This window comes from Hemiscyllium ocellatum, chromosome 2, assembly GCF_020745735.1.
Source record: "Hemiscyllium ocellatum isolate sHemOce1 chromosome 2, sHemOce1.pat.X.cur, whole genome shotgun sequence".
NCBI classification, from domain to species: domain Eukaryota; kingdom Metazoa; phylum Chordata; class Chondrichthyes; order Orectolobiformes; family Hemiscylliidae; genus Hemiscyllium; species Hemiscyllium ocellatum.
Window position 1 is genome coordinate 81,834,007 of NC_083402.1, and position 21,092 is coordinate 81,855,098.

At 39.0% G+C, this 21,092-nt stretch overlaps 1 protein-coding gene across 6 annotated transcripts in view; it reads right to left on the bottom strand.

Annotated features, from left to right (window-relative positions):
- LOC132823845 (protein prune homolog 2-like) overlaps window positions 1-21,092 on the bottom strand; it is a 134,675-nt gene that overhangs the window by 10,023 nt on the left and 103,560 nt on the right. For 5 of the 6 annotated variants that reach the window (XM_060837900.1, XM_060837926.1, XM_060837918.1 and 2 more), the window contains 4 exons: window positions 19,702-19,788; window positions 16,751-16,849; window positions 2,702-2,737; window positions 810-848 (listed from right to left, as the gene is read on the bottom strand). In XM_060837900.1, coding sequence (XP_060693883.1) covers window positions 810-848; window positions 2,702-2,737; window positions 16,751-16,849; window positions 19,702-19,788 — 261 coding nt within the window. The remainder of the gene's footprint in view (window positions 1-809; window positions 849-2,701; window positions 2,738-16,750; window positions 16,850-19,701; window positions 19,789-21,092) is intronic. The other variant, XM_060837910.1, reaches the window with a different exon arrangement.

Consider the following 21,092-nt stretch of genomic DNA (forward strand, 5'->3'; position numbering starts at 1 on the left):
GATATACATTCTAAAGAAAAAAGCAGCTGCCATAAAATGAGGGAGGGGGGTGCAACTATAGGTTGGTTCTCCAATTGTCATCAGGAGCTGGAAGGGAGTACTCTGCCCTTATATTGACCAGCAGTCCACAGGGACGACCTGCGGGGTTACATGTTGGGTTGTAAGCCTCTCTTAGTTGAGGGATGAATCCCTCAAATGAGCATTAGATGCCCACTTAAGGGTCTCGATTGGGAATGGGAGGGAGGAGAAATGGGGTTATCACCCACTTCTTCAGCCGCCACTTATAAATGCTGTTGGGCAAGCCAGTATTGTGCTTGACATGCTACTCTACAAATCCACCAACCTGCTTTCCTGCCTGTGGATGGCTCATAGAGTCTGGCCCATGCACCAACTCTGTCCAGATTGCTGACCCTGAGGATCATATTGTTCGCTCATATTTGAATGTTGGAAATGTGAGTAAATTCTACACATGATGATAATGGGCTGCATTGTTCATTGTTGATACTTGTATGCTATTTTAAAGAAACCGTTCTGTAGTTTATAGCCTACACTGCAAGTTGAAATCTCTTTCCAAAGTCTATGCTATGAGAAGGCTTGTGCCAAAGCCAATAAGTGAAATATAATTACAAGAATTTCAATTTGACTTCTGGGCAACTTTCTATTACCATACTGCACTGTGGAAATAGCTCAACTCTGAAGTTATTGGGGACAGAGGTTGCTTATAAAATTAATGTTTAACGTATCAGCTGGTAAGGAAATAAAATCCATAATGTTAAAAAAAAGTCCAATGACACTGAACTTTGACTTACTTTGCCGCTTCTGATGCTTCTCTTAATTCTTCATCCAACCTGCAGAAGACAATGATTATATTGATAATCAAAAAGGACGCATCTAGATAACTGCAAATTAAATGTAACCGTTAACATGCTGCTAAGCCTGATGCAAGTCTCAAGATGCAGTGATTAAGTATTTTGCACTGTGATTAGTATTTCCAACTCAGAATGCTGTCAACAGCTATCAACTGTCTTTGTTTAACAATATTTACTTGCTCAAATCTTCACAACAGATTTATGACAATGAGACAGTTTAAAAAAAAGAAAATCACATGCTTATTATGAAAAGCTGAAAATGCAGCCGCCTACTCAGATATTGTTAACATTCAGCAATTGGTAACCTGGCAAAGCAACTGAGACTCATTCTGGATTGAAGAAAGATAATTCTGGTTATTTAAAGAGATGCAAAAAGTTGATCTGTATAATCCTGGCTTGGTAAAGGAAAAAAGGTAAACACAAGCTAACGTGATAATCATGGACATGATTGACCCAAATCATTCTCCTGTACCATCCCTTTGTTTCCATTCAGTTGTGTGGGACTGCTGCTGTCTCTTACCGTTTTCTTTAGGGTGACAGACTTTCCTGAATCCCACCGTCATCTTTTGAATCCCTCAAGAATTTGTCTTTGGCTTTCACCTGTTTACCATCTACATGCGATATCGTCCAAAACTCAAGGTCAGGTTCCACATATACACTGACAATAGTTAGTTCTCCTTCCACACCAGCTCATTCGACCACTCCACAGCTGTGCTGTCACACTGCTTGTCCAATTTCTAGTCTTGAAAGAGCTGAAATTTCCTATAATTAAACAGAGAAGACCAAAACCATAGTCTTTTTGCCCCCTCAATTAACTCTATTCCCTGACTATTGGTGCTAGCTCTCTCCCTAGTCATTATTTCCAATTCAACCAGACTGTTTACAATCTGAGCATTCTCTTTGGCATTTAGATAAACCTCTAGCAAAGACTAAATACATCAAATTCCTTAATACCAGCCTCTACTAGCTGCTTACATAAACTATTGTCAACTCCACACTCAAATATTCCAATACTCACCTGGCTAGCCTTTTATTGCCCATACACCTTGAAACTTAGTTCACTCAACACTCTTCGGCCTGAATTCTAATCGACACCAAGTTCCATTCAACGATCATTCCTATGTTTGCAACAATGGTTCCCAATACATCAATTAGCAATTTTAAAATTCTCATCCTTGTCCAAATCCCTCCAAGGCCTCCCCTCTCAGCCAAACTCTTTTACTGCCTTCAGCAATTAGAGCTCTGCAGTGATGTTTTTGCACCAATGCACCATTATCTATGGTGTCTCTCTGTGATCTTTCCTTGGCTTTCCCTTATTTCCCAACCACATACGATTACCTGACATTGCCTGAAGATACAAGATCAGGTTCCAGCTATACACTAACTCTAATCTTACATTCATCGGTCATCGCTTTCATCTCCATCACTACTATCTTTTAAATTTTGAGGTGTGGAACTTTGCCTCCAAACTTGTCTGCCTCTCTACCTCCTTCAAGAACTGATTAAAACCTACTTGGTTGATCAAGTGTTTGGCCATCTGACCTAATATCTCTTTTGGTTCAGTATCATGGCTCTTCTTCTTCCAATCCTCTGAAAAATCTTGGGATTATTTCATACATTACACATTAAAAGGTGTAAACTACTGCCAATGCTGACGTAGCCATGTTCCAGTGTTACTCACACTTTTAATTAGAGTACATGTAAGGTCAAACAGAAAAACAGATCAGCACATTCAAGCAAATATAGTTATCAGTCAACAGCAAATAATTAGTATTTCTGCGATGGAAGGCAGTGCTGCAGCCTGTAACATGACTTGAAATATCACAATTTACCTCATCCTTCTTTTTATACACTTTTCTTCTTCATACCTTATAGGAAATAAGTCATTAAACCAAAATTAGGAAATGAAAAAAGATCATCCTGTCACAATAGTTAAGCAGGCAGAAGAAATCACCTTTATGGTAATAGTGGGAATGAATGATTGCACATGAAGAATCAATAAGATGTGTTAGTTTGGACATTGATAAGAATATCCATAAAGTGAACACTGCAGATCATCATATTAGAGTTGATGACTACCAATGGTCTAACAAATTGAAATATGCATTAATAATTGTGCTCTGCAGTACACTAAAAATTATTTAGAGTTTTCACGCATACATCTTAATGATGAAAATTCAAACTTGCAATCACAAATGTTCACTTCAGAATAAACAGATACAGGACACCATAGAGATGTTTAAAATTTGATACTTAATCAAGAATCAGTAGTGCCGAATGGAAAGAATTTTACTTGTAAAGCGATTAGCAACAGTGTCCATAATTAATGTTGATATTAGATCAAATTACTTATTTTAAGAATAATGCATCCACAACTAAAGCTTATTGTGGCGTGCTTGTAGGACAACGGGAAAATTATGGACAGAAATCATAAATCTATCTCTTCAAAGTTAATTAAAGAGTTCTAAATGAATTATTTCAATCAAACTCTAAAAAAAGAGTTGGCTGAAATATATTCTGCCTCATGGAAACCATACTTTCAAAAAAAAACTTGCACCTTGTTGAAGCATTCCATTCCAAGAAGAAAGCAATACAAAAAATACAAAGATTAAGCAGGTTTATTTGTAAGTTGTTAATTGAAAATCTCAAAAGGTTACAGGAATCAAAGAACAAAAAAAACTTCCAAAATGATTACCACAAGTAAGCAATTTAATTGCCTAGAATGGTAACTTAAGAGATGAAATAAGATTCTGTAATATGCAAAATTGTACTATCCATAGAGATAGTTTCTAGTTTTGACAGTATTCTATTGGATATGCAATTGGTGAACTTTGCAAATCTCTATTCTACTGCTTTACCGCTACACAATTCCACAGGTACAACATTAAAATGTATATAATTAAGATACTAACAAAGTATTTAAGAGGAATTAAAGAAGTTTGCACTTAACATATCATTAAATAGTTTATATTTATGTACAGGGAGGTTTTGAGAAATGAGTGAACTTTTAAAACTCCTCCCTGTTACTGATGAGATCATCCCAATGCTAACAGACGAGTGTGACGATTGGATACCCGGAGAAGGTGAAAGGAGAGGATGAAAAATAGAATCATAAAATCCCCACAATGTGAAGCAGGCCATTCAGCGCATCGAGTCCACACCGACCCTCAGAACAGCATCCCACTCAGAACCACCCTGCTAACCTATGACTGGAATCCTGCAATTCTCACAGGGCGGCACGGTGGCACAGTGGTTAGCACTGCTGCCTCACAGCGCCTGTAGACCCGGGTTCAATTCCCGACTCAGGCGACTGACTGTGTGGAGTTTGCACGTTCTCCCCGTGTCTGCGTGGGTTTCCTCCGGGTGCTCCGGTTTCCTCCCACAGTCACAAAGATGTGCGGGTCAGGTGAATTGGCCAAGCTAAATTGCCCGTAGTGTTAGGTAAGGGGTAAATGTAGGGGTATGGGTGGGTTGCGCTTCGGCGGGTCGGTGTGGACTTGTTGGGCCGAAGGGCCTGTTTCCACACTGTAAGTCTAATCTAATCTAATCAATCTAGTATGCACATCCCTCGATACCCCAATTCAGCTAACCTGCACATCTTTGGACTGTGGGAGGAAACCAGAGCACATAAAGGAAACCCATGCAGACACAGCGAGAACCTCCGAGGCTGGAATCAAACCCAAGTTCTTGGAGCTGTGAGGCAGCAGTGCTGGCCACTGAGCCATCATGCTGCCCTTATTTATATTCATACAATAATTTGAAATGAAATGAGAAATATATTATAGACGTCATTTTTTTTTTAAATTGTAACTAGTCTTGTGGGAAAGTTAGCGTACACAATCTGGTCTCATGGTATTAGTGTTATCATATGTGATTCAGTCATCTGATGTAAGTGTTCAGAGTGCATGAATTTCACATGCACATGGTCAGTGATTTGACCCAATGGGCTTTTGCTAATTTCAGGTTCTTTAACTGGAGTATTTTCACTGATTGTGTTCTTAGTCAGGAATGGTTCCAGTTGGATGTGAAATCAACCAGTTTCTGTCACACGCAAATCCATCATGACCTTGCAGGAATTTAACAATAGTATGTGTTCACCCAACAACTGATGAATGGAGATTAAGTTTCAAATCCAAAACTTCTGTTAACAGCCTCTCAGATATTCTAATTAAAAAAATAAACAGAAGGAACTGCAAATGCTGGAAATCAGCAACAGAAATTGCTGGAAAAACTCAGCAGCTCTCACAGCATCTGTGGGGCGAAAGCAGAGTTAACTCTTCAGGTCCAGTTCTAAAGAAAGGTCACTGGACCAAAACCATTAACCCTGCTTTCTCTTCACAGTTGTTGCTATACTTGCAGAGATCTTCCAGCAATTTATTTTTTATTTCAGATGTTCTAACTTACATTAAAAGCAAACAGTGCTCTCAGTTTTATTAATAGGCTCAGAGTACAAGAACAGGGAGGTAATGTTGAAATTGTATTCGACAGTATTTAACTGACTGCAGAAGCAATTTACAAGAATGACTCTAGAAATGAAAAATTTTAGTTACTGTCCTTGAGAAGATGGTGTCCTTGAATCACTGCAGTTCACATACTACCATGAGGGTACTACAATGAGGGCGCTACCACACCGCAGCTAAGAAATTCCCAGATTTTGGTAAGCAAGTGAAGGAGTGGCAATGTATTTCCACATTAGAATATTTGAATGGCTTGGAGGGGAAACTGCAGACTGGTGTTCTCACTTACCTGCTACCATTGCCACTCTAGGTAGCAAGGGTTACAGGTTTGGAAAATACCGAAATAGAACCTTGAAGAGTTGCTGCCATGCATCTATTATATAGTAAACATAACTATTACTCTGTTAATGGTAGAAAATTGTTTGTTGAAAATGATGTTTGGGGTACCAATTTTCCAATCAAGCTGCCTGCTTTGTCCTGGATCTTGAGTGTTGCTGAAGCTGCACTGATCTAAGCAAGGAGGGAGTCTTACATGAGACTTGTTGATAATCAATTGGCTTTGTCAAGTTAGGGCACCAATTACACACCATAGAATCTCCAACATCCTACTTGGTCACGTAGCCACAGTATATATCTAGCTACTCCAGTTATGTTTTTCTTCAATGGTAACCCAAAAGTATAGATTGTTGGGGTTTCAGTGACAGTAACATTATTGGATCATAGAGATGTAAATAAATAAAAATACACCATTTGGCCTGTTGAGCTAGGTGTGCCATTCAACATGCTCATAGTTGATCCTCTATAGTAATGCCATACTCCTGCTCTCTCCCTACATCCCTTGACCCTTTATAGCCGCTAGAATTTAATCTACTGCTTTCTTAAACATATTCAATAACTAATCCTCCATAGCCTTAAATGGTAGATAACTCAGTGAAGAAATGTATCCTTGTCTCAGTCTGAAATTGGTTAATGCATAGCCTGAGACCGTCACTTGTTCAGGAATCCAACTCTCCAACCCTGTCAGAATTTTATATGTTTTAATGAGATTCTTTTCATTCTTCTAAAGTCCAGTGAATACAGGCCCAGTCAACCCAATCTCTCCTGTTGTGACAAACCTGCTATTGCTAGAATCATTCTGGTGACCAGCGTGCTGCCTCTGTGGCAACAATATCTTTTTTCAGTTAAAGGGATCAAAATTGTACAAACATTCAAAATGTTTCTGCACCAAGCCCTTGCACAATTGCAGTAAGACTTCCCTGCTCCTGTATTGAAATCGTTTCATAATGACTAGGGCTATGGTGGAACTGACAATGGACCTGCTGAAAATGAGGTTCTGCTGCTTGTACAAGTGTGGAGGCTTTATGGTACACCATTTAGCATGTGCTGTATAATTCATGTATGTTATGCTTTGCACAACTGGAGAGAGCAATGAGGGCAAGGGATGAATGGTGAACAACTGGAATGGCAAGACCAATCTCCCAAGGATGAGGACAATGACTTAGACAAATAACTCCTTGAACATGATAGAGTGCAATTATGTTGGGTGCTATAAGCCAGACAGGACTTAATTTATTCTCTTTTTATTCTTTTATGGGATGTGTGTTGCTGGCAAGGCCAGCATTTATTGTCTATGCTCAATTGCTTAGAGGGCTGTTAAATGTGAACCACATTACTGTGGATCTACAGTCATATGTAGACCTGACCAGGTAAGGAAAGCAGATTACTTTCCCTAAAAAGATATTAGTGAAGCAAATGGGTTTTTCCAACAGTCGACAATGGTTTCATTGCTGACATTCCATTCTAGATTCCAGAGTTTTATTGATTTCAAATTCCATCATTTGCCATAGCGAGATTCAATCCCAGAACATTACCTGGGTCTCTGGATTAACAGTCTAGTGATAATACCACTAGTCATCCAGTTCCAGTAGATGACGACTGGTTTGACTTAGGATTCATTGATAGTGACTTAGATAGGATTGAGATGGGAAGCGGCTATAGACCTGAGCGGTGTGCTGCTTGCTGCTTAAACAGAGATTTGGGTTGGACTGCCAATGTTTGACTGAGAATATGGCGAGTTTCCTAAATAGTGGAAGCCACCAGGTTTAACGGTTTATTCCATGCTATTCAAGCAGTGGCAAATTTTTCCACCTACGGCAAGAGGGAGTATCAGACTAGCATCAGATGAGAGAGCTGCCTTACGGACTGAGTAGGTAATTACGTAGGTGAGTTTGGGATGGCTGTTCAGAAAGAAAGAGCTGAAAATGTGTTGCTGGTTAAAGCACAGCAGGTCAGGCAGCATCCAAGGAAAAGGAAATTCGACGTTTTGGGCCAGAGCCCTTCATCAGGAATCAGAAAGAAACTGTTCAGAAGGAAACCCTACATAGAAATTTGATGAAAAGTTCAGCCTTTAGAACTTTATAGAACGGTCTCATCTCTCCATAGGTGTTGTATTGTCTGCCATTGGTGGATACTGGGCATGGTAGTTGGAAGGGCAAAGCATAGCAAATATTGGTATAGATCAGGCTAAGTTGGAATGGGGCTTTTATAGTTCAGGAGAAGGCATGGGTTACATGAGTGTGTAGGAGGGTTGTGAGGGGATGGTGAGGGTGAGGGTTGGAGGAGTGTTGTATATATTTTTAATACTTTGTGAAAAAAATGCCAAAGCCCCAAGGCAGGTCCTCCACTTAGTTAGCCTGAGCACATAGTGCTCTCCTCACTATTTCCTGGGTTGCGTACCACAACTTCTACATGGAAATAAAATATCTTTCTCGAGACCTGGAGGTCCAGAAGCCAGGCAGCCATTTTTAAAATTCAGGTTTACCGAGCTACAAATTCTCCTGCCTGTACCTGAACCCCAATGTCGAAGCAAGACCAGCCCATAGTGCATCATTCTAAAGAGACAGTGAATATCTACTGGTTTAAGGAATGTGGCAAAATATCTATCTCTTCCCTATTCAATGATGTGCTTGTCCAGCTGCCTATTCATTTGTAGCTAATTAAATGAAATAAATTGATTGAATTTAGGCATCTCAGCAACTGACACTTCATTTATTGTTTGTATTGTCAGCTAAATGATTCATACCTTAGTTCTAAGGTGAGTTCCTTCCTGAAACTAATTATGTTTTATAATAATTAACATATGAGGTTGATTAATTCACAATTCAGTCATAATTTTAATTTCCAAATCTTCTTCAGTTTTATATGTTTGCACTGTTTATTTTTATCTCTATTCTAATTGGAGCAAGAGTGTGTTAGCACCTCCACGCAGTGTGAAAGAGAGGAAGAACTACGTTTGCACGTTGCCATCTGAAATGACAAGGTTGTTAAAATATCCTGGTTAACAATTACATTTTCATTGTTAACTTTTGCTCTTTCAGGCTGGTGGGTTGGTTCCTGCTGGTATGATAATTCCACCGCGAGCTTCAGTGTTTACTTTTAGATTCAGCACCTAAACTGACATGCCACAATGTGCAGCAGATTTTATTATCATCCCCCAAGAGGAGTTCCTGCCTTAGTGTGGAAATTTCAAAAAATACATTCAATTAAAAACTACTAAAACGTGCATTTCAAGCAATTAGAATTTGTGGTATCTAAAACTTGGAACTGAATGTCTCATGCAAAAATGAAGAGTGGATTATGCAGTGACGCAGTTTGATGAATATGTAGATGAGCCACAGAGGGTAGTTATGACATAACTGTGACCTCAGCAGTTCCAAAAAACTGCTCCAAGCAGGAATACCTGTTTCTGGCTCATCATCTATACATTATTATAAAAGATTATTTCAAGAAGTATTTGCACGTCTAGGATGAGCATGTGTGAAGAACCATGAATCAGCACTGAAATAGGTTATAGAGCACCATGAAAGAAACACAGAAATTTTTAAAGATTTTAGCTGGTGGACATTGAGAGCAGAATTCTGTTGGAAAGAGTAGGACTCTTGAGGATGTTTCTCTTTCAGAAGAATGGTTTGGTGCCTATAATCTTGCTAAAGTAATTTGTTCTTTTGTGCCTTAATGCTTTAGAATATAATTCAATGTAAACTACTTCTTTAAGCAGATCTGCAATGGAGAGATGTAGCGAAGCAAACTTCTCAATGAAGCATGAGAGTTACAGTTAGTAAGTTTGCAGATGACACCAAAATTGGAGGTGTACTGGACAGTGAAGAGGGTTACCTTAGATTACAACAGGATCTTGACCAGATGGGGCAATAGGCTGAGAAGTGGCACGTGGAGTTTAATTCCGATAAATACGAGGTCCTGCATTTTTGGAAAGCAAATCCTAGCAGGATGTATACACTTAATGGTACAGGTCCTAGAGAGTGTTATTGAATAAAGAGACCTTGGAGTGCAGGTTCACAGCTCCTTGAAAGTGGAGTCACAGGTAGATAGGATAGTGAAGGCGGCATTTGGTATGCTTTCCTTTATTGGTCAGAGTATTGGGTACAAGAGTTGGGAAGTCATGTTGCGCTTGTACAGGACATTGGTTAGGCCACTGTTGGAATATTGCGTGCAATTCTGGTCTCCTTCCTATTGGAAAGATGTTGTGAAACTTGAAAAGGTTCATAAAAGATTTACAATGATGTTGCCAGGGTTGGAGGATTTGAGCTATATGGAGAAGCGGAACAGGCTGGGGCTGTTTTCCCTGGAGTGTTAGAGGATGAGGGGTGACCTTATAGAGGTTTACAAAATTATGAGGGGCATGGATAGGGTAAATAGGCAAAGTCTTTTCCCAGGACTAGAGGGCATAGGTTTAGGGTGAAAGGGAAAAGATATAAAAGAGACCTGCGGGGCAACTTTTTCAAAGAGAGGGGTACGTGTATGGAATGAGCTGGCAGAGGAAGTGGTGGAGGCTGGTACAATTGCAACATTTAAGAGGCATTTGGATGGGTATATGAATAGGAAAGGTCGGAGGGATATGGGCCGGGTGCTGGCAGGTAGGACTAGATTGGATTGGGATATCTGGTCGGCATGGACGGTTGGACCAAAGCGTCTTGTTTCCATGCTGTACATATCTATGACTCCATGCATTTAATCTTTATAGAAAGACTGCACTGTCTTTGAAAAGTTTGATGGTAGCTCTGGCGGTGACAGCAGCTCAACAGCAAATCACACAAAGCGTGCAACAGGACATTGATGAAGTAAATATCAAAATCATCAGGGACAAAACCAATCTGCAATGCTTGGTGGAATCTGGCATTTTATGTTAAGTTGGAGGTCATCAGGAATGAATTACTCATTCAGGTACTGAATCCTGTAATTAGTTAAAACATTCAGGTATTAGTTTTTACATTTAATGAGACTAATATGTAGTTTTTAAAGTAAAACAATCATTTACTTCCTTATCAGTTAGTTAATTTCTTTAGTATTTGTTAAGAATAAGGCTACAAGTATTACTTGAAATGGTCTTTAATGCAGCTGAGGTGGCTCAAAATTATTGCTCATTAAGTTTCCCACAAAAGACTAAAGGTTTATTTTAAATTTACTCCAGTGAGGAAATCTGACTACACACAAAAACTAAATTATAGATTTATCTATTTCCTTAAACCTGAATATAATCATCAATTATGTATCTAAGGGCAGGTGGTGGCATGTTGATAACACTATCGGACTAGTAATCCAAAGATCGAGACTAATGTTTTGAGGTTATGGGTTTAATCCAGCTGGTAGAATTGACATTTAATTAATAAATCTGAAATTGAAAGCTAATTGCTGTGATGGTGACCAGGAAAGTAGTTGAGAAAACCCACCTGGCTCAATAATATTCTTTAGGGAAGGAATTCAGCCCTTCTTTACCCATGATGGCTTGTGTGCGCCTCCAGGCCCACAGCAATATAGTTGATGCTTAGCTGTCCTTTAAAATAGTCCAGGAAGCCATTTTAAGGACAATTAGGGATGGGCAACAAATGCTGACCTTGGCAGTGATTCCCATATTACATGAAAGAATTAAAACAGCCTTCATTCTTCTCTTTGTGCCAGTTAGTGCACTAAAACTTTAAGAGTCTAATCAGTGATTACATTTTACAGAAGAATCTCTGCATCTATTTATTTGTAAAGAAAATAGCTTCAAATCTCTAAAATTTGTTTTCATGTATATTACAATAACAGAGTAGGAAACACAAGTAAAATACAAAAAACACAAATAAAGTTAAGCCTTTATTAGACAGAAGGATGCTGTTCTAAGTGGATTCTACATTATGTAGCACCCAGAAAAACACGGACCCATTAAAATTCTACAAAATAACTAGGAACCCAATTGGTTAGATAGTTCACTGTTGATAGACGTTGTATTTTCTTTTTAGTGTTGACAGAATAGTGCTAACATCAGGACCAAACAGTGAAGAACTCTAGCTGTAATCTGTTTATGTCATTGAAGCAGACCTTAACCAGAGAAGCTTTGAAACAGGATAATAGTTATAATGTTAGTGAGCTAACATAGCAACTGTGGTCCTTGGACAATATAAAGCCAAAGATATAAAACAGGAAGAGGATGGAGTTTCAGGATTATGTTCACATCCAATTAAACTATCATAAAGGATTTCGTATTCGGGCACCAGATGGTACTCATAGAAACAAGAATCAGATAACAATCTGAAGCACACAAATGCGTGTGTGTCAAGCACTAATACCCAGCAAGTATAAGCAGAAAGCTGTGATTCTATGGCTTGGAATAAATATTCTGGTCAGTATCCAAAACTAATCATGTTTTAAAAGAAAGAAGTTGTTTAACAGAAACCATATCTTACATATTAAAATGAGAAAATACACAGAAGTCTCACATCCCTGTATTCAGACTGCAAGAGGAAGAAGCATTTTAAGAAAATGGTAACAAAGCAATTATATTACTGAAGAAGTAATCCAGAGATTTTACTGCCCTGCAGACATCAACTCAAATTCCATCACAGCAGTGAAGAATTTATATTCAGTTAAATTTATGCATCTGGAATTAAAAAGTGAGGATCATTAAGACTGACCATAAAATGGCTATACTGTCATTAAAGAGTACCCATTTTAGAGAATGAAATCTGGCATCCTTACAATATGATGACTCTAATTCCACACAACCAATATGATTGACTATTCATTCTCCTCTGAAAACAGATTAGCAAGCCACTCAGTTGGATTAATCTGCTACAAAGCTGTGTGCACCCTCAAGCTCCTGTGCTTGCTTTGGGTTGTGATTTGGAGATGCTGGTGTTGGACTGGGGTGTACAAAGTTAGAAATCACACAACACCAGGTTATAGTCCAACAGGTTTAATTGGGAGCACACTAGCTTTCGGAGCATCGCTCCTTCATCACTATCACCTGATGCTAGTGTGCTTCCAATTAAACCTGTTGGACTATAACCTGGTGCTGTGTGATTTTTTTGCTTTGGGTTGAATACTAAGACGTCTGACACTGCATACTCCACAGCATGCCATCTCCTGGCAGCTTCTGCAGCCATGGCAGCTTGACATCCTGCCCCCATTCAAAAAGAGGAAATCACTTTCCTCCCTCATTGATCTTAAAGTCCTCCTTAAGATCAATGAGAGAGAAATAAAAGGCAGCCCTAGGATGCCATTCCTTCTGCCTATTTCAGAAGTCCTGGTTGTTTAAATGTGGCCTGCATTTATTCAGTTCCACCTTCGTTTCCACTCTTGCAGATGTTAATTGGCCATTTGACCTGATCTCCAGTCAATCAGCACCCCTCCTCAACCAAAATTACATGCTATAGTTTTCCCTTCTATGGTAGAGTCAGGAACTGTCTCAAAGTTGGCTTCTTGCTCAGAAGGTAAAAAAAAAGGCCTGTTTCATGAACATGTGGCAACTTGGTACAAAGAAAGGTTGTCCTATAAACTAGTCAAACAAGAGCCAGAACTAGCCACACCTCTTCAAATATATCTAAAAGAATGACATTCGCAATGACTATTTCGTCAAGAGAAGTGGAACCACCGCTCCCTGACATTCAACAGATCATCATCTTAGTGTCTACTTTCAACCTGCGGGGAGTCACCAGAAACTTAAATGGGCAGAAGACTACAACAGCAGGTCAGAGTCTCTGAATTCTGTGCCAACTAATTCAACATCAACCAGGACAAAGCAGCCATTGATTGGCATTGCACTTCCCACTTTAATCATTCATACCCTTCACCATGGTGTATCATGCACTTTGTATCATTGACAAAATGATGTTTAGCAACTTCCTAAGACAAATTCAAAAGCAGCTCCCAAACTAAAATTATCAACTAGGATGAGAAGGAGAAGAGGGCCTCCAGGCTACACTATCTTTAGTAGGAAATATTTCACAGCTCCTTCATTGCTGCTGAATTAAAATCCTGGAACTGCCTCATTAACAGTTCTATAGCACTTGCTTCACCACATGGGCTGGAACAGTTCAAGAAACAATTTCATTACTCCTTTCCAAGTGTAATTAGGGGCTAGTAATAAATCCCATTGTCCCTTCAATGTCCACATCCCATGAATGTATGCAGAGAAACACCTTCAGGATATGTTTGTCATGCATTGATGATTTAAAGTTAAAGGGTAGAAATTATGGATGAACCTTATGATGTAATATTAATGCAGTGATAGAAAATCCTTCTTTTGCATATTTTAAGTAAGCACAATAGCACACTAGATAGAATAATTTGAAAGCATTTATACAAGCTCTTACACTTATGCTGTCAAACTATGACTGCATCATTATAAATCTAATCCCAAATAAATTAGTAAATTACCAAACTAGATCCTAATACTTTTCTCAATATCAGTTTATTCACGGAATGCAGGATTATGTATGTCAGATTTTTACCGACCAACCCAGTGTCTTGTAAGTCTCTCCTTATAAGTGTAGTAAGATTTTTTTTAAAATCAGCCAGTTTAGAGAAGTATTACACACTTATGAAGCAGTTGGGATTTGAAGCTGGGTCTCTGGTCTAGAGGTAGGGACATTACCACTGCTCCTTTTTAAGTGTCTTAAGTATTTAACTAAACAATTCCCTTCACCTGTTTGTCCTACCAATAAAAATAAAACACAAGTAATAAACATCATATCTGAAGGCAAACTGATAAGACATCAGTTAATAAATGTGCATACTTTAATAACAGTTCACTGTTAAATTATGTTGAAGGCTGAGGGGTGACCTTATAAAGGTTTATAAAATCATGAGGGGCACGTAGGAAAAATAGACAAAGTCTTTTCCCAGGGATGGGATAGTCCAGAACTAGAAGGCATAGCTTCAGTGTGAGAGGGGAAAGATATTAAAAGAGAACTGAGGGACAACATTTTCCACGCAGAGGGTGGTACGTGTATGGAATGAGCTGCCAAAGAAAGTGGTGGAAGATAGTACGACTGTAACATTTAAAAATACTCTGAATGGGTCTACGAATTGGAAGGGTTTGGAGGGGTATGGGCTGACAGTTGGGACTAGATTGGGTTGGGATATCTGGTCAGCATGGACAAGTTGGACTCAACGGTCTGTGCTGTACATCTCTATGACTCTATTTGCCCAGCCTATTCAACCTCTCCCTATAGCTCAAATCCTCCAACTCTGGCAATGTGCTTGTAAATCTTTTTTGAACTCTTTCAAGTTTCACAATATCTTTCCAATAGGAAGGAGGCCAGATTTGCATGCAGTGTTCCAAAAGTGGCCGAACCAATGCCTTGTACAACCGCAACATGACCTCCCAACTCCTGTACTCCATAGTGACCAATAAAGGAATGCATACCAAACGCATTCTTCACTATCCTATTTACCTGTGACTCCACTTTCAAGGAGCTATGAACCTGCACTCCAAGGTCTCTTTGTTCAGCAATACTCCCCAGGACCTTACCATTAAGTGTATAAGTACTGCTAAGATTTGCTTTCCCAAAATGCAGCACCTCATAATTATCTAAATTCATCTGCCACTTCTCAGCCCATTGGCCCATCTTGAATAGATTAGATTAGTTACAGTGTGGAAACAGGCCCTTCGGCCCAACAAGTCCACACTGACCCGCCGAAGCGCAACCCACCCAGACACGTTCTCCTATATTTACCCCTTCACCTAACACTAGGGGCAATTCACCTAACCTGCACATTTTTGGACTGTGGGAGGAAACTGGAGCACCTGGAGGAAACCCATGAAGACATGGGGAGAATGTGCAAACTCCACACAGTCAGTCGCCTGAGGCAGGAATTGAACCCGGGTCTCTAGCGTTGTGAGGTAGCAGTGCTAACCACTGTGCCACCATGCCACCCCCTTTCTGATCAAGATCCCATTGTAATCTAAGGTAACCTTCTTTGCTGTTAATTTTGAAAAACATTTTAATTCCCTTTTTTTTCCTGACACTACAATATTTAACTGACAGGAAAGGGAGTAATTGATTTCTACTTTGTGGTCCAGAAATAATTGAGGGGAAAATGGAAGCATTCCCATTTTTCCCTTACTCAGAGATACTTCATATCTCTGCTAAATCTCTTCACTCAGAGTTTGAACGGGGTTGTGGAATGCCATGTGTAATCTGTAGGGAAGGCTTGTGGTTAACATTACATGCTGTAAAGTTGTGTATGAACAGACCACAGTGATAAACTGCTGGAAAATTGTTTCTGCATTGCTATTCTTAAAAGTACAGGTTTAGTATTGGAATAAAACCAATGATGTAAGTCCTCTGATTGCAACATGATTATCTATAAGGAAGAGGAAGATTCCCTTTGTGTAAAAGGTTTATCAATGTGCTAAGAGATACCCATGAAAAAACTGTTTTAATAGTTCTTGACATTTTGTCAATCGTAAAGTCCACACACAAAATGTGAACTGACTTAAGTGTCATAAACCTTATTTTCCTGATTAAGATTGGTAGATACAGCGCACTCAACTTTTACACCGACTCTTTCACATCATCACTTCAAATAACAACCTCCTAGAGTTGGACTTTAAGAAAAAGCTGGGCTCCATGAACGTATTTTTCAACCACAACAGAAGCAAACAGAAACTATAGCAATGCAAGAAAATTCAGTTTATAAGCATAATTTTCTGAGGAGGAAAGCTAAAAAGCTAAGAAGTGTTTGAGTTAATAACTGTAGAGGAAAATAAGTAATGCAACAAAATGAACAAATCTACTGCTGCAGATTGGATTCCTGCAAATCTAATGATTATGGTTCTGTATAGAATAGTATACTTTTCACAATTTATAAACATAAAATAAACATTGTTCACTAGTTGCCTTAATATCAGACATATGGCAATGTATTCCAATCTGTTCAAATTCACTTTCAAATTGATTTTGAAGAGTACATGAAAGATAGACACTATAAAACATTACAAATGGAATTATCTACAGTAGATCTTGAATAATACAATTGCCAAAGTTTGCAACAAGCAAGGTAAAAATGTCAGTTTTATTCACTTTGCTAATAATATTAAACACATGAATCAACCAAATACATATGAAATACATTACTCACTTTTTGATAGTCTCTGGAATCTGAACATGCTGCATGGGGATGAGTTCCTCTAGCTCAGCCAGGCTACTGACATATCTCACCTTACTGCTGAATTTTGAACTGATGAAAATAATTCAAAACCATTGTTATATCTTTCAAAGCATTAAGATAAACATTACAAAAGCAGTCGTTGCCCAAACATTTTGTAAAGTAAGTTTACTTTCACCAGGAATTGAGGTATTTGTTGTTTCCAAAGTGTTCCATAACATTCTCAAAAGTAATCAATGACCACTTGAGGAAATCGTCCCACCTTCATTGTTGCTCTACTGATTTAAAATTAATGTAAAAATCTATACATGAAATCCTCCAAGGTTACATATATTTAGAACATGACTTGATTGCAGCATAGAGTCATGGGGATTGTACAGCACAGAAACAGACCATGCCAACCCATCCATGCCAACCAGATATCCTAGATTAATCTAGTCCCGTTTGCCAGCATTTGGTCTACATCCCTCTAAATCATTCCTATTCATGCACCCATCCTTTAAATGTTGGAATTGTACCAGACTCCTCCACTTCCTCTGTCAGCTCATTCCATACAGGCATCACCCTGTGTGAGAAAAAATTGCCCCTTAGGTCCCTTCTAAATCTTGCCCCACTTACCTTAAGCTTATGCCTTTTAGTTCTAGACTTTACTATCCGGGGGAAAAGACCTTGAGACTATTCACCCTATTCATGCCCCTCAATTTTATAAACCTCTATAATGTCATTCCCTCAGCCTCCAACACTTCAGGGAAAACAGCACTAGTCTATCAGCTCTCCCTATTGCTCAAACCCTCCTAACCCTGGCAATATCCTTGTAAATCTTTTTTGCACCCGCTCAAGTTTAACAACATATTTCCTATAGCAGGGAGACCAAAATTGAATGCGGTATTCTAAAAGTGGCCTAACAAATGTCCTATACAGCCGGAATATTACACCCCAACTCCTATACTCAATGCCCTGACCAATAAAAGCAAGTATATCAAATGCCTTCTATCCTGTCTACTTGTGACTCCACCTTCAAGGAACTATGAACGCGCACCCCAAAGTCTCTTTGCTCTGCAACACTCTTGAGGACTCTACCAATAAGTGCGCAAGTCTTGCTTTAATTTGCTTTACCAAAATACAATACCTCACATTTATCAAAATTAAACTCTATCTGCCACTCTTCAGCCCACCAGACTGCCAGACTGCCAGATTAAGATTAGTAGTTGAGAATATGTGTTTAAGAAAAAAAGAAATAGAAGCAACAAAGCCTGTGGTCTCTCAAGCCTATTCTCTAACAGCCAATTTGAATCTGACCCTAACTCCAATTTTCAACCTGCCGCCTATAACCCTTGACCTCCTTGAAGATCAAAATCTAGCCAACTTGGTCTTGAAAATACTCAAGAAGCAGCTTTCATTGCTCTTTAGTGTAGAGAATGTAAAAAGATTAACAAGCTTCTGAAAAAAGAAATTTCTCTTCATTTCCATCTTAGATTAGAAAGATCTTATTTTAAACTGTGTCATGTAGTCCTAGAATGCCCCAAGAGGGGAAACATCCTCTCAGCTTCCTCCCTGTTAAGCTGCCTCAGAATCCTACATGTTTCAACAAAAACACCTCTCAGTTTTCTAAATTTTAATGAATATAGGCTCAAACTGCTACACCATTCATAGAAACCCTACAGTCTCGAAACAAGCGATACAGCCCATCAAATCAACACCCTCTGAAGAGCATACCATCCACACTCACACTCAATCCCTATAACCTTTCATTTCCCATGGCCAATCCACCTCGCCTGCACATCTTTGGACTGTGGGGGAAACCACAGCACCCAGAAGATGCCTATGCAGACGCAAGGAGAATGTACAAACTCCACACAGACTGTCACCAAAAGGTGGAATTGAAAGCAGGTCCCTAATGTTGTGAGGCAGCGGTGCTAACCACTGAGTCACTATGCCGCTCCATTGTTCATCTGGCTAACTTTTCCCTCGTGAACCTTCTCTAAACTGCCTGCAATCCCAGTATATCCCTGCTCAAGTAAGAAAGTCAAAACCATACAGTTTACTCTAGGTACAATCTCAATGCAACAAAAGCTAACATTTCCTTTGCTTCCAATTATTTGCTGTACTTGCATGGTAACTTTGTGGTGATTCAAGTACAGTTCCCTCATTACCAATTCATTGTAGTCTCTTTCCATTTAATGGATATCCCTCTTTTCTTCCCAAAAAACTGTATTTCCTCACATTTTACCACATTATCCTCCAACACTCAAATTCTTGTACATTCATTTAATCTATTTCCATATGCCCCTCTTCTGGGTGGTATTTAATGGAGCCTTAGTGAATCCAGGCATCTATAGGTGCCTATTATTGGTTTGATATGCCACCTGATACACAATGGAACAATTTTGCTGAACTATGTTTAACACATAGCTTCTTCAGCAGTGACATAATTTACCTAGAATTTCATTAATGTCCTTTGGGGAAGGAAGCTGCCTTCCTTACCTAGTCTGGCCTATATGTGAATCTAAACCCACCAACAATGACTCTTATACTGTCCTCTGGGCAATTAGGGATGGGCAATAAATGCTGGCATAGCCAGTGATGCTCTCATCCCTTGAATGAATAAAAATAAAAGATTAGTGTTCAGGAATGCTATATACTGAAGTTCTGTGCTCTAAGTATAGACAAATCTTACTCCTGAACCATGTCCAGGAGAAACATAGGATACTGGGTACAGACAAGATGTCAGAAGTCATAGAATTACACAAATTAAACAGCACAGTGGCACGGTGGTGGTTTTCTTCTGTATAAATTTAATTTAGTCTCAATTTAATCGGTAGTATATCTCTGCTGGTTACAGATATCCATAAAAAGTGAATATTTGTACGCTTAATATTTGTTCATCTCTCTGAGTATCACATAGGAAAACCGTACCAACCTACCTAATGAATGGCCGAGTGACTGCAAGGATCGTCCTGATGAACCATGATGGATGCACAATTATAAATGATTTCAGATTCTTCCTCAACCTGTGGTGAAAAATTCTCTCAGTAATATATTAACACCTCATAAGCATGTAACATTTTCACCACTTCCCAATGTTCTGTTCTCAATGGAAAGAAGAAGGGTAAGAGGGGATTTGATAGAGACCTACAAGATGATCAGAGGATTAGATCGGGTAGACAGTGAAAGTCTTTTTCCTCAGCTTGTATGAGGGGGCATAAGTACTAATTGAGGGGTGATGGATCCAAGACAGATGTCAGAGGCAGGTTCTTTACTCAGAGAGGTAACGGTGTGGAATGCTCTACCTGCCAATGTAGTCAACTCAGCCACATTAGGGAGATTTAAACAATCCTTGGATAATCACATGGACGATGATGGGATAGTGTAGGGGGACGAGCTCAGAATAGTTCACAGGTTGGCGCAACATCGAGGGTTGAGGGACCTGTTCTGCGCTGTATTGTTCTATGTTCTATATTCCATGTTAATACAATTTTGTTATTTTAAATCATATTCGTAATCTGACAGCTATGGAAGCTTATTACATTGGTTTAGACACCTACAGATGGGATGAGAATTCAGAAAAGAATCAAGAAAATAATCTCTTTGACTAAATTAGAAACTGATGATACTGTGCATTCTAGTCAAAGGAGTATATTCAGTCCAATCAGCAATTCAATAAGTTACTTTCTGCAGCTATTCTAACACTGCATGCTAGGTTGTTTATGTAATTATGGGAAGCTTTTAATAAGGTCATAGAAGCAAAAACATTGGGTTTACTCCAGATAAATTGGATACCATGAAGAAATAGTACACTGGAGAAAGAAGCTTTATCTTTGGGAGAGTTTCTTTCGTTTTATCTTAGTCTTTTCTGGATCAAAGTAAGAAGGTGATTCCAATCAAATTTCCTTTAATTTATTATTGAAGACTGAAATTCAAAATGTAAAAGGTTGATATCAACTCAGCTTCAGACTCAAGTTTTCAATGCTATCAAAATAATAGCATTGATGTGCTCAGTGCAATTTGATGGTCTATCCTACATGCACTGACAACAGCCCAAGAGAGATAGTAACCACTGTTCATTGCGGGGCTCAGACTAATCGCTGATTGAGTTCAGTGGGTAACCACAGCTCTATTCACTTGGTCTTCAGGTTGATATGACTACATAAGATTGAAAAGAGAAAAGCTAATGTTAGCACCCAGCATTTGCATTTAGGGCTGGTGTTTAGGTGCTCCTTCTGCTAAACCTCAAGAAATTTCTGATGGTTCTGTTGGAATGTCAGTAAAGAGGCTTATTCTGTACTGAGAGGTTGATTGTAATGTTAATAATGAA